We start from the raw sequence: 13697 nt of genomic DNA, 5'->3' as shown, positions 1-13697 counted from the left end.
AAATTCCTTGAGAATACTATAGCCCGAACTGTCCTCTATCTAATGATTAAATTAGTTGTTTCTATCTTGATTAGCAGTCGAGATAATCGGCTTTGATTAAAAAAAGCAATTAAAATTAAGTTGCTGGTTGAATCACTCTAGTATCCCTTTAAGGTTGTCGGGGGAAACCCTTTCTACCGGAGTGTGCGTAAAATCTCATTCTGTTGTAAATTTGAGGGAATTTTTGGCGGGACCCCCTATATCGCGTGAATGGCCCACCCACGCGGCAACTTAATAATAACGGAGAAGTTATATGAAATCCCGACTATTAAAGGTCTATTACATAATAATAGAAATTTGACTTTATTCCAGAAAGGAGAATAAAATAGGGCTATATCTATAACGGTGTTTATAGTCGCGAGCGCGTTATCGGTTGTGGAAAGAAACCCGGAAGTGAATGTAGACTGATGTGTTATGTTTGGATTATATTTCTGAATGTTGATATCATTTTAGATTGACAATTTATTTATTTTTTGGCAAAAAAGCTTGGGAAAGATATAAGAGTGGAACTGTTTTGTACTTGTAGGTCTTGAGCGATGTTGTTAAGTAACCATAGAAATTTCTATAGATAAGCTATAAGATCTTATTTCCGAAGCTCTCAAAGACTATTTTATTTGATTTTATTTCTCTAGGGAAAATAATTATTATTTTCTTTCTTACGGAGTTAATTTTTAGATTTTTGATAGAGTGACGTGCCCCTCGGAAATATTACATACTTTCAGTTGTTTTCATGGACCAAACAATGTCCATATCTCCGTAATTAAATGTTGCAGACCCCCATCCATGTTCTGTTAACCCTCTCCTTACAGTTTAAACTACTCAAGGAACAAACCCTTTTATTTAATTTATTTTTCCAGAATTATCAGAAATACAACTAGCTTTCAATGTCAGTATATTACGAAAAAGCTAAACCTAACAATCCGTGAATTTAAAAAACTATGAACCAAAAACAAACATTTTTCATCTCAAAAAAATTATAGATTAAGGTTGTTTTTTTTTTGTTTTGTTTAAACTAAGTTAAAGAAAATTTCAAAGAACCCAGGCTTGTGGAAAAATCGTTTATCGACAGTCCTCACCCTAAACCTCGACTCTATTCCCCCATGGACTCAAAAAAATAAATAAATAAAAAATCAAAACAAAACTAAACAACAAACAACCGACCATCTTTAGTTCCCCCAAACTCTCTCCAATAACTTCCCGAGGGAAAAATATAGGATATAGTTTGACGAAAACGGAAAATGGAGAAGAGAGAGAAGAGAGCTCTGGTCGTGAAGAGCAAGAGGAAGATTGTTCGAGTCTTGGGGGGAAGAATGACGAAAAAGGGGTTTCATAATTTCAGTCACCGATTGAACAGAAGAGAGTTTGAGATCAGCGGGAGATCCAGATAGATATAGAAAGAGAGAGAGAGAAAAAAAAAATACTGTTTAGGGACTGGAAGACATCAAGAGATGAGATAAGATGAGGATGGCAAAGATGTACATGCCGGGATGGATGGATAGACCTTTGGGGAAAGAATATAGTAACTCGTAAACTTTTATGATGTTTTTTTTTTCTTTATTTCTTTGACGATTTTGACATTGGGGAAAAATATAAGGTCCAAGCAGTTCTAAAAACTGGTTAATTCGTATATTAATTGGTTAAGTTCAAAGGTTAACTGCCTTTGCCCCCCTCCCTCCTTTGTATATCATCGGATAAACTTCGACCTTAGGAGTTGGTTTTTCGCTATCGAATTAGCATATGCAGTGTACTCTGAAATAAACTAATTTCTCGCCTATATACAGAGATCATTTATAAGTTCCGTAGTTTTATCCATAACCAGTCCGTAACTAAAACGTATATGCTCTGAGCCATCTTCTCCGCACATCTCTCTCTCTCTCCATCTCTCTCTCTCTCTCTCTCTCCTCTTCCAAGAGAGAAATCGATCTTTCGGAAAGAGCCAACGAAAAAAGAAGCTCCTCTTGATAAAAAAAGGGAAGGGGGCAAAAATTAAATTTACCCGTTGGTTCCCAACATCCCAGCGTGCCTTTCGTGTACTCACTGTGTGTGTGCTACGCTATAACTGCCCCCTTACGTTCCTTAATAATTTATTTACGAGGTTGAGCGGTCTCTGAGTCCTTCCTGCAAGGGACCCCCCCCGTACCATACAAGGAGCAAGGAACTATGGGTGAAATAGGGGGGGGGGATTATTTGCTACCGGGTTTTGATGGGAAATTGCATTGCGGTTGCGTAGTTTTACTGATAGTTCCTTATTTCTCGAGCCTTTTAGTTTTCCATTGGGATAGCGTTCTCTAACAGTCAACTTCTATAACTACTCCTGGGTATTATAAGGCGAGATGCTCCATTGTACAAAATTAATTTCACGTGCTGTTTTTCACAAAATTCACGCGCGGTATTTTTAAATAAAATTAATTTCACGTGCTATTGTTTTTAATAAAATTAATTTCACGTGCTATTGTTTTAAATAAAATTAATTTCACGTGCTATTGTTTTTAATAAAATTAATTTCACGTGCTATTGTTTTTAATAAAATATGAACTTCACGAGCTGCTTTTTAATAAAATATGCATTTCCCGAGCTGCTTTTTAATCAACTAGAAAATTCAGTCTACTCTTTTAATCAAAACTGAAATGGAGAAATAATTCTGGGAAAATAATTAATACCGTTTTCTGTTGAAAAATGAAATGCGACTCAAATTATTATTAAAATAGTCTGGGCGTTTTAAAATGCTATAAATCATTCTTGAAAATGAGGTCATATAAGAAAAAAAAGCGTTTTTAATCATTTCGCGTTGCCAAACAAGACGCTGCTGGTGTTGAGTGGTGTTTTTGTAAGGAGGGGGTCAAAGTTCAAAGCCCCCTTTTGAAAGAAATCCCTGTGTTCGCCCCTAGGAGATTAAAAAAAAACCATAATAATAATAAAGTGGCTGGGCACTCGGAAAATAACGAATGTGTGAGAGAGATAAAGGTGTTTGATGGCAAACAATTTCTTCCTTTATATAAGAACAAAATTTCAGCCCCGGAGAGAGACGTGACGTCAACCAATCAAAACTTGTTAACGACCACGCCCATCTTAGAAACGCCAAAACTAGATCAAGGACTTTTTCTTTACATAACGTTTCTTATTATTGTCGCCTTTTGAATGTTTACTTTTTCATTTACACTTGTTAATTGGACACGCTGTTGACATTTTCTATACAAAATAGATAATTTTTGATTCATAATAATTATTTTATTTTGAAACGATGAACTGAACTGAATCAAATACCGCCATCACAATAATTTTCCGAAGAGTTGGCTTGTTTATAAAAAAAATATTTTTAAAAATATGCTTTTAATTTTAATGAGTCCTAGCCTATAAGTTTGCTTCTCCCTGGACACGGGTGTATTGCGGGTTAAACATTTCTACAGGGGCCGTAGAGTTAACATGGGGTTGTTTCAGCCTGGAAGATGGCTTTCCCCTAATTCCCCTCAACAAGAATATTTTGCTCATAAAATATTTTTAGAGAAACACTTTGTTTTCCGGTGTTTTGTCGTTGAATTAATTATGGAAGATTTATTTAATCCAATTAAGGGTCTAGTCCTGGAAGCGTAATTAGTTTCTTAATGAGATGAACGCGTTCTCGAGGCTAGAGATGCTGCAGCGTAGGCTCTGGTGTTCGCCAAGTATTCATTAATTAATAAGAAAGTGTAATCTCATTGAAGTGGCGGGAATAACTCCTTAAGCCTTTTACCGCCGTTAATAAAGTGTTGTCTTACAAAATAACTAAAGTTTATTGAAGAATCAAAGACTTGTTCGTAATTAAGTATGAATTGATGAGCACTTAAAAAGCTTCATTAATTGATATAATATAATTGAAAATATTTAGTTTATTTTAAACTTCAGAATTGGGCAAATTTCAAGCGCTAAATTTGCTAATTAGACTTAACAACTAAACCAAATTATTAACCTGATTATTTATGATTTATTTTTTACTGTTGACGTTTCACTATCTCTTTAATTCTTGTTAGAAATAAAGTACTTCCGGTTTGTTGGGGTCTCCCTTCCTCCTCTTCCTGCCCCCCCCCCCTTTACGTGTTTTTTTCTTCCTCCACGAGCTGTCACTTACGCTTGTCAAATGTTTGGCGGGAAAAAGTTGGTTGGTTAGGTCTCGCGCCTTTTTTTTAGTTCCCGCCCGCGCGTTTTTGTTCCGTGAACTATATATACTTGTAATAATCGATAAATACTGTATGTATTGTATTGTATTCTTTTTTCTCGCGTGATTTCTAAGCCTTGGTTCTTGGGTTTTTCCACGAGTTTTTCTTTAGCAGCGTGGGAGCTGAGCTGAGCTGAGAGCTGCTACTAGTCATAACCGAGAAAGAAAGAAAAAACTCTGTCGTTTTTACGGGGTTATAAAATATAATAAAGGCCCCTGGGATCTCTTTTTCTTATATTACATTAGCTTCTTGGAATACACCGGTTTTCTAATGAAATTTCGGTATTTTTCTTATAGTGTTTTATGGTACTTTCCAAGCCGCAAAAGGGATGGATTTATAAGAGCTCTTACTAATTTATCTTGAGCTCGTAAATTTTTGGGAAAAACAATTTTTTTCCCCATGGCTTATCAGGCGGAAAAACTTCAAAAAATACCTTGTTATTTTTATACCGTAAAATTAGCTTTATTTATTATCTAATTATTATTGTTATTATAATTTAATTTATGCGTGGTCATAACGCATGCGTAAGGTAGTCAGTCCTTTCTCTGATTGGGGATCTCCTTTTTATGCAAAGCGGTCTCGCCATACGATCTCACATATTCTAAAATTAATTAATGTAATTCTGCCATGTTAAATGTTTTAATTTTTATCAGAAGTATATTACACGTAGAAGTGAGGAACTCATTTTTATTTAGTTCCCTAAGGCGATCCTAGGCGGCGATACTGTTTACCTTTCTTTAATCAATATCCCAATCATACAGAAAAAAAAAGAACTTAATATTCTCATTACGTTAATTATAAACTAAGTAAAAATACTATCATAATTAAACTCGAATTTAAAAGTAATTTCCAAAACGTAAAATAGATGGCGTTAGTGTCAGATCGATATATCGACCCTACCCCAGACTTTTATAATAGGAGTAGTGACACTCAATGTTAGCTTCCCATAGAGATAAAGCAGCGGGTGTCATTACTAAATACCTCCATGAATAAAGCACTTAATCTTCCTGGTATTTTCGATTTTAATTTGTCTTTAAAACGAGTTTGTTCCTTATAGAAAAAAATTAGTTTAAAATTCAAAAACAACCGTAAGGTAATTTTCTCTTGCCAGAAGTGAGGTTCGAACTCACGCCCTCTTTCGAGGATCAGAGCTTAAATCTGACGCCTTAGACCACTCGGCCATCCTGGCTCGAATCTCAGACGCAAACAGCGCCTATATCTATGACCTTTGCCCCCCCCTTTTAACCAACGGATCGATATTAAAACTTTGAGCTTGTAAATATGGAATATTTTTAATCTAACATCTTTCGTCGTTAACGTCATATTGTTTTATCAACGGTCCCCTCGCTTAATTAACGTCTCAAGTATCCTTGAATTTAATATCAATAATGTTTTTTTCTTTATTTAATTTTTTTTTTCACACACTTTACTGGCTGCTTTATCTTGAAAGGAAATTAAGATATTGATATCGGGTTTTGTTGTTCCTTGTTAAATACTTACTACCTGTACTTGAACATATTAATTCATTTAATTTATTTCTTTATTTATTGACTAAAGTGGGGATGAAATAGATTTATTGAAGCGTGAAGCCGCCCTAGGGTTTTCTAGTATATCAAGGTTATTCATTCTATATTTTAACTAGGGGTCGCGATAATTATAATTAAATACTTCTTCTTTAGAATTACTTGGAAGTTAATTACGCTAGAAACGTGGTTATTGAAGTGAGAATAATTTCTACAAAAGTATCTAAACAAACTTAAGATTTCTTTTAATTTTATTCCAAAAATAAATAGATAAATAAATAAATAATAAATGAAAATGAAAGTGGATTTTAAGTTTTCAAAAATTAAAAATAAATATTAGAATATAGTGAATTTATTTTCTAAAGGTTTTTTTTTTTTTTTTCATACGGTTCCCTTGGCCAAGTTTACAAATTCATATAAAATATATAAAACCAATAGATGCAATATAATTGCTTCCTGTTTCGCTTGATTGCAATTTTATATCTATTGTAATTTCGTATATAACCTTTTATTTTATTTATTTTCGAATCCTTCAAAAATGAATGGCATTGACTTGTTGATAGATCTTTACTATAAATATGATAGTGCTTAGCGAACTTAAAAACTTGCTTATTATTTTTGTAAAGAACGCTTGTTTTAATTTATATTATCGTATATTTAATTTCATCTTAAATGCTTTCACGAATTTACGTCAACAACACGTTGATGTTGACGTCAGAATTGCATAAACTTGTAAACAATCCTTGAAACAATTCAAAATATTTTTCCATCGTTCGCGTGTCAGGTTACGTCACGTTTAATCACGTGAAAATGTTAAACTTTAGAACTTAATTAGAATATATATTATTTAATAAATAAATAAATGAATAATTTAAGAACTATGGTTTTCGAGTCTATGACAATTTTGCAGCGTATTTGGAAATAAAGTACTTGAAATTGGAAACGATGTGGTAATAACTAGAATACAAGGCCGTTAATTTCGTAAAGAAATTTGAACCTCCAAAAGAATTTCAGACATTGACGTATACGTAACATTGGCGTTCATATCTTTAGTTATTTATCTTCTTTTTTAGTCTAATTCTAGAAATGTTTTTGAAATAACTTTTAAAAATTTGAAGAAAAAGGCTTAACATTCCTAGTCTGAAAACTACGTATACAGGGTTCACCCCAACCTGGAAAACTTAGGGAAATAAATAGCTGACAAAAACCTAAGAGAAAACTCATGGATATTTAGAATTTTTAGTGAAATTCAGGGAAAATACTGACCATTCCCGTTGTTATTCCTCCATGTATGGGAAAGTTGTATGAACCCTGTTTTATTTCAAGTAAGTTTTAGTCAAATCGTGCTCCATTTTGTATGTGTAGTGGTGTAGTGGTTAGCTCATCCGGCTCATACACGGAAGGCCCCGGGTTCGAGACCACGTGGGTGCGGAGAAATTCTTTTATGCTCGTAAGTTTAAATTGATCACTAAATTAGCTCAAACAGGGTTCAACATCGTGTATCGTGGCGCAGTTGGTAGCGCCGTTGAATGCCAGTGCCCAAAAGATCAATCTTCGAAGTGGTCTGTATCCCTCAGTGGATCGGTACTCGAAGTGGTCAGTATCCCTCAGTGGATCGGTACTCGAAGTGGTCAGTATCCCTCAGTGGATCGGTACTCGAAGTGGTCAGTATCCCTCAGTGGATCGGTACTCGAAGTGGTTAGTATCCCTCAGTGGATCGGTACTCGAAGTGGTTAGTATCCCTCAGTGGATCGGTACTAGGTGAAGTCGTGTCTAAAGTGGTCCGTGCTCAGATACCGAAGTTATTTTTTATGGTTAGTTTTTATTTGAAATAAAGTTTACTCAAACGGTGTGTATTTATATGTGTATTAGTGGTGTAGTGGTTGTCTCATCCGGTTCACACACGGAAGGCCAGGGGTTCGAGACCACTTGGGTGCGGAAAATTTCTTTTATACTCGTTAGTTTGAATTGACAACTAAATTAGCTCAAACAGGGTTCAGCATCGTGTGTCGTGGTGCTGTTGGTAGCGCCATTGAATGCCAGCGCCCAATAGATCAATCTTCGAAGATGGTCAGTATCCCGAAGTGGTCAATGCCCGGTGAAGTCGTGTCTAATGTAGTCCGTGCTCAGATACCGAAGTTATTTTTTTATAGTTAGTTTTTATTTCAAATAAGATCTGGTCAAACGATGCCCACTTGCATATGTATCTGCTGTGTAGTGGTTGTCTCATGGTAGGCAACCAATTTAAATGTCAATACTGTAATATGGATCAATTATTATCTCAAAGAGATGCGCTACCAAATAAGGCTCGGTTTCGGATTTTCTGTTGTTTTTTTTTTTTTTCTTTCGCTTAAAATTAGAGATAGTTTAATTAATTATAAAAAGTACATAATTTATCCTAATTTAGAGGCGAATAGAAACCCACATTTTTGTTCTCTTTAAAAATAAAAGCCTAAATCCGTATAAGCATTATAAGACGACGTTTATAAAAGAATAGATTTTTATACGGGTATTTTTGGGTAGGCGTTAAAAAGCCCCGTCCTACGTAATTTGAGAGGCTAATTCTTCGCACGGTAATTCGATGCAATTTATAAAACTTAAAAACCTCGGGTTGCGCGTAAAAACTAAAAAGGCATCCAGGTTAGAAACTGGTTTTATTGTCTGATAACTTATAAGACATTTAAGACACAAACCGTATATTTTTAAACTCCGTTCGAGAAAACTTCCGGTATTATATCAACATGATTAAAAGCTAGGGCTACATCTGGTTGGTTTAATGTTACCAACAGTGTAGTTTTTGACCCAAAAAAATTAAGTTGTATGTACCTTACAGGAAAGATTTTAAAGATAATTCGGTTATAGTGACAATTTTTTTTGGTTTATTCATTAAATTTATTTGTCACGAGACAAATTTAATATTGTAAAATAAATTTTATTTATTTATTTATTTATTTATTTTTTGTTTTCGACTCTCGGGTCATATAGGGATCGCGAACTTTGGGTCCCCAGAACTCTGGTAATTTAAGTGCTAAGTGGAAACCCTTTGAGGACGTTATAGATAACATTGTCTTCTTTCTAACGGCACCAAGTACTTGCCCATACGTCAAGTAATTCCGGAGATAATTACATTTTAAAATTATGAACATAGACCAACTTTAGGGCGCCAGAACTCTTTCAATTTTAGCATTTAAAGCAAATACATTGGCTATGTTATAGACAACATTCTCCTCTGTCCAACGGTACCAAGTACTCGGGCCTACGACAACCAGTTCCCGAGATAAATAAATTTAAGTAAAAAAGTCACAATTAAATTCAAAGTTGTATTACGAATATTGTCAAGTCAATTAATTGTCCTTGGTAACAAATATTTTAATTAATAATTTTTGGATAAAATATTATCCGTTATCTTCTTCCTTTGTTTGTGAAAGAATTGAACGGTTCCATTTCATATTGTTTATTAAAAACAGCTGGGTTTCATTTGTAAGATATAAACTTGAAAAGGCAATTTTGTCATCTTTTCCCTTAACAAACTGGAACTGTGACGTCAGTAACTCGAGAGCTTTCCATTGGTGGTGGTGGGGATGAAAGGGAGAATATCAGAATTTCGTATAGTTCCTCTCTCTCAGGCCAGCCAGCTCAAGCTCAAGCTCGATTCCAGAATCTGGAGGCGCGTTTTCAAAAAATTACTGTTTCGTCTGCTACTCTTGGATACGGTTGCTAAAAGATTTGTCGCGTGGTGTGATTAAGGTTATTAGTAATTACGTGGATTACCGCGGTAATTAACGATGGTGAAGTCGTCGGATAACGCTAGATTACCACCGGTTCGACCAGGTGTCAATCGCTCCCTTTCGGATAATGCCAATAGGGCCAATTTCCAAAAATTAAGGTTTGATTCTTTTTATTGTTATTATTATTATTTTATGTTTTAAGGGTAACGTCGTTTGCTCTTATAGTTAAGTCTAAAAGTAGATGACACCTTGTTGGTTTTAATTGGAATGCTACTTTAGGGGATAGCTAGCTGTTAGTGGTTATAATAATTGAGTCAGTGACGTCACTGTACGTACGTATCTAGCTAGCTTTGACAATGCATTTCCGCCATTGTTGGAATATATTTTGAAACAAATTGCAATGAATGACGACATTGTCTATTGAATTATTAATTTGTTTTCAATTTTGGATTATAACCTAAATTGAAATTAATTATTTTGTAATAACATCAAATTATTTCAAATTATTTTCCTGATATAAAAAAAATTAAAAACATCTTTAAAAAAAAATAGAAAATACAAAAAAATACGTTTCTTATATGTAATTATAAATATAGACTATAGTAGTGGCACTACATGTTAATTTCCCATAGAACGATATATAGTCAAAGGCAGGAAGGTGCCATTACTCTATATAAAATATAAAACAAGGGGTCTAAATTACAAGAAAATTAAGTATTTAATAGTCGTGTCATATACGCCCCATCGTGTTACTAAGGCATAAATAAGCCTTTCTTAACACTAACAATCGCTTAGTATAAATTGTAAATGTCTTTTGTACGGTTTTCTTTTTCTTCTCGTCTCGAGTTGGCTGTCGTGATTTATTATTAAATTTGTCGAGTAATTAAGGGCTCGTACTTTAAATGAACTCTTAAGAAAAGGCGCCGCTGGTTCCCGGAAAGAATCGGGGCGACGAATTTTAAATCAGATGAAATTACGTAGAATAAACTTAATTTGAGTTCTTTTTTTTTTCTTTTTGTAAAATTCTGCCGGCGGTACTGTGGTGAATTTTTACTCTTTAATTTTTTACAAAGGACCGCCCCGCCCCCTTTCTCCAAAATATAATGTAAGTGTTTGGTTTTAAAATATGTTAGATGGATTTTCAAATGTCTCGAAGACTTTTAAAGCACTTTTAATTTCAAAGTATTTGAAAATACGGTTAAAGGTCAGAAAGGCATGGAAAAAAAAGTCTGTGAACTTTGAAAAAGTCCATAAAAGTCATGGAAATTAAATGGAATAACTGAAATTATTTAACCAATGATAAAATTTAGAAATATCAACTCCTTTAGAGGCTTAAAGGGTATGAGAATAGTAGAAGTGTGCTTCTATTAGAATTAAATAAAATAATTTATTATTAATATTACCTAAAAGTTTATCGAAAACTTTGGGTAAATTTTAATTTGACCATTCCAAGAATGCAAAAAACCACATATTAAAAGATAAAAAAATCTTTACTCTGAAGAGGGGAAATACCAAAACGTTACATACATAACATACAAAAAAAAAATAATTTAAGAATGAGAATACCTAAGAAAATTTTTCCATTGTTTCAGACTTAATTTATTCGAAAAGATTCAAACCCCGTACATTCACGCGTACCTCCATTTTTTATAAAATTGTAGAGGCAGGTTATTGGCTAATTTAATAATTATAATATCACCCTGAATTGGTTCCGCACCCAAACCCAAATTATAACCCATTTTAAACACTGTAAGAAAAACACTCTCCTATAATTCACAATAGAATCAACTTAAAATAAAAAAAAAATAAATGAAAACTTTACATCTCGTGAAATTCGAAACCTCGTGCTAAAAGCTTATGTTTAAAAGCCATTAGGGTGTGATATTTTAGAAAGAAAAGGAGAAAACCGAGTTAAAAATGCCCGAAAACTTATGGAATTTTCTGTAAAATTACAAATACAAAAGTGGCTGCCTGGTCTGGCCTCTTAACAATAATGTCATTTAAGAACTACTACTAAAAAACAAAATGCCTCAGGAATGTACTTGGAACATTTTTAAGGCGGAAGTTTTATTACTACGGATAGGTTAATTAGCGGCGTTATATATACGTTCATATTTGGTTTAAACTTTCGTTAAATGAGAGTTAATTAAGGCTGAAAACGTAATGCAATAATTAATTTTAGCTGCATGATATGACAACATTCTTGTGGCATTTCTACGTACAAATAATTGTGGAAATTGAAATTGTTCAGGGAAAATGACTTTATACAATCAGGGAAAACCTTGAAACAGTCAGGGAATTTTGATATGTAAATCTAGAGAATGGAATTCAGGGGATTGCTAGATACGAACTTCAAATGTTAAGCCTAATGTTTTAGCTTTTTAGGCTTGACGATATGAATGTTTTGGGTTTTAGATGCCTGTATCCCTTTTATGGTTAGTTATTCCGCATTTTCTTCGGAACACCTGTTCACTTGTTATTGTACTTTTACAGAGGTGTTACTAATAACACCTACGCGCGTAGTTTTATCCGCGCGCGCCGTCCGTGTTATCGCCTCTTTACCTTCGTAATCTCGAGCCCTAATCCGTCGGTCTCAAATAGATTGTACTTTGAGGCTCGAATCCACTCTCACTATATCGCCATTATAGTGTTGTTTAGAATTCACCCGCTGAGATGAACAATGTAATGGAAGACAGACAGGTTGAAAGCAAACCTTTACAGAGTTAGATAACAACACGAGAGTCTGCTATGTTAAGTTTTCAAAGGGAGGGTCAAGTTCACAGACTAAATAGGAACTAGATGGAAGTTCTGCAAAATTAACCACCTAGTGTAGTACTTCAATTCTCGCTTCCGTCGTTCTCCTTCGAACTAGCTCGAGCTGTCTCTAGCATTAGGAAGTATCATACTTATGGAATGAACATATCACTTTTAAACCTAGGCTATTACAAATACGAGTATTTTCTTTATTTTTCACAATGTTCACCTTCACTTTAAAAATTGCGAGGTGTTTCATTTTTTTTGCATAATTTATAATAATTTATGAATATAATTTGAATTGTAGTTCTTGCTAAAAAATATATGAAAATTTAACCTTGAAGTGTATTACGTTTACGGAGGGCGAAATTCTCCGTGAAATTGAAGGCGCCCCTTGATCATTAATCAATCTTAGTTTGTCTACGTTCTCTTTACATGATTTAACGTTTTGAATAATCCCCAACAGATGTATTTACCTAAAACAATTAATAACATCGTATTATAACTCTTGACAGTTTCGAAAATATCGATTGGTTGATCGATGGGGAATGATTTGTTAAGCCTAAAGTTATATAAGAGAAACGTTTAAAATGTTAAATTAGCAGACGACGTCGGTAGGCCTAAATTTCGTCCGTTTATGGCGAATGATTATAGAGGTATTTATTAATATTAACTTACTTATATCGCGAAAATAAGCGATTTAAAAGTTAACTCTTAGACTAGTTTAAATTAACTTAATATATATATTAAGTGGAGTTAACATTAGGTAGGGAAAAAATTACCCAAGGTAAAAATGGACAGCCAAGGCTTAAAAACATAAGCCTAATTTCCTTAAATACAAATTTTTCGTGTTTATTAACGCCGAGGGCGGTTTAATACCGTTTTCTTTTTATTATTGTTGTTAATAACAACACTTGAACACGATTGACGTTAATCTCACGGCCTTTTAAACCTTCTAATTAATATTTATCAAAGCCGTAATTGCTAGTGCGGGTTTTTGTTTTGTCGCTTAGGGCGAGAAGATACCCTACTTCTTTTCCAAATCCCATAACCAAAATAACTTCACACGCGTCATTCAATTAAAACCGTTATAAATTTTAAAATAACTTTTACTCATCGTTTCATATGATTTCGAAATATTGGGAAATAAAATTTAGGTAGGTAGAGTTAATATAGATTCCCTAAATTTTGTTTTTTATTTTTTGGACCTTTTCCAAACCTGAAAGGAAATTTTCTTCGAATTTTGTAAGGAAATCGTCGTCTTAAACGTGTAGGGGCATTTCCATGGTCGATATATAGTTTTTGCCGCGATTTTTGCTCAATGAAGTCACGTGGTCGTGCCAACGCACGCGCCCAAAAATTTATTACTCAGAAATCCTTTCAGCTCGAGAAAACCAATTGAATGAATCATTTGAAAATTCCTTAGAAATAGCTGGCACAGATACGTTCATTTAAAGGGA

General features: G+C 33.9%; 1 protein-coding gene and 1 non-coding gene across 5 annotated transcripts in view; one reads left to right on the top strand and one right to left on the bottom strand.

Annotated features, from left to right (window-relative positions):
• pico (ras-associated and pleckstrin homology domains-containing protein pico) overlaps positions 1–13697 on the top strand; it is a 126485-nt gene that overhangs the window by 5862 nt on the left and 106926 nt on the right. Inside the window, exon 1 of one of the 4 annotated variants that reach the window (XM_089857735.1) lies at positions 9479–9641. The exons of 1 other annotated variant lie outside the window; for it this stretch is intronic. In XM_089857735.1, coding sequence (XP_089713861.1) covers positions 9541–9641 — 101 coding nt within the window. In that variant the 5' untranslated portion in view covers positions 9479–9540. Of the gene's footprint in view, positions 1–9478; positions 9642–13697 lie in introns of those variants that run through there. 2 more of the 4 variants (XM_089857736.1, XM_089857739.1) reach the window with 2 other exon arrangements.
• On the bottom strand, positions 5338–5421 carry TRNAL-UAA (transfer RNA leucine (anticodon UAA)). Its single transcript has one exon. It is a non-coding gene; the product is annotated as a tRNA-Leu (tRNA).

This window comes from Phalangium opilio, unplaced genomic scaffold (genome assembly GCF_054372755.1).
Source record: "Phalangium opilio isolate 3A_F unplaced genomic scaffold, DU_Popi_V2 ptg000011l_1, whole genome shotgun sequence".
Classification (NCBI taxonomy): Eukaryota; Metazoa; Arthropoda; class Arachnida; order Opiliones; family Phalangiidae; genus Phalangium; species Phalangium opilio.
The sequence above is the reverse complement of the archived record's forward strand: the minus strand, read 5'-3'. Positions and strand labels throughout refer to the sequence as shown.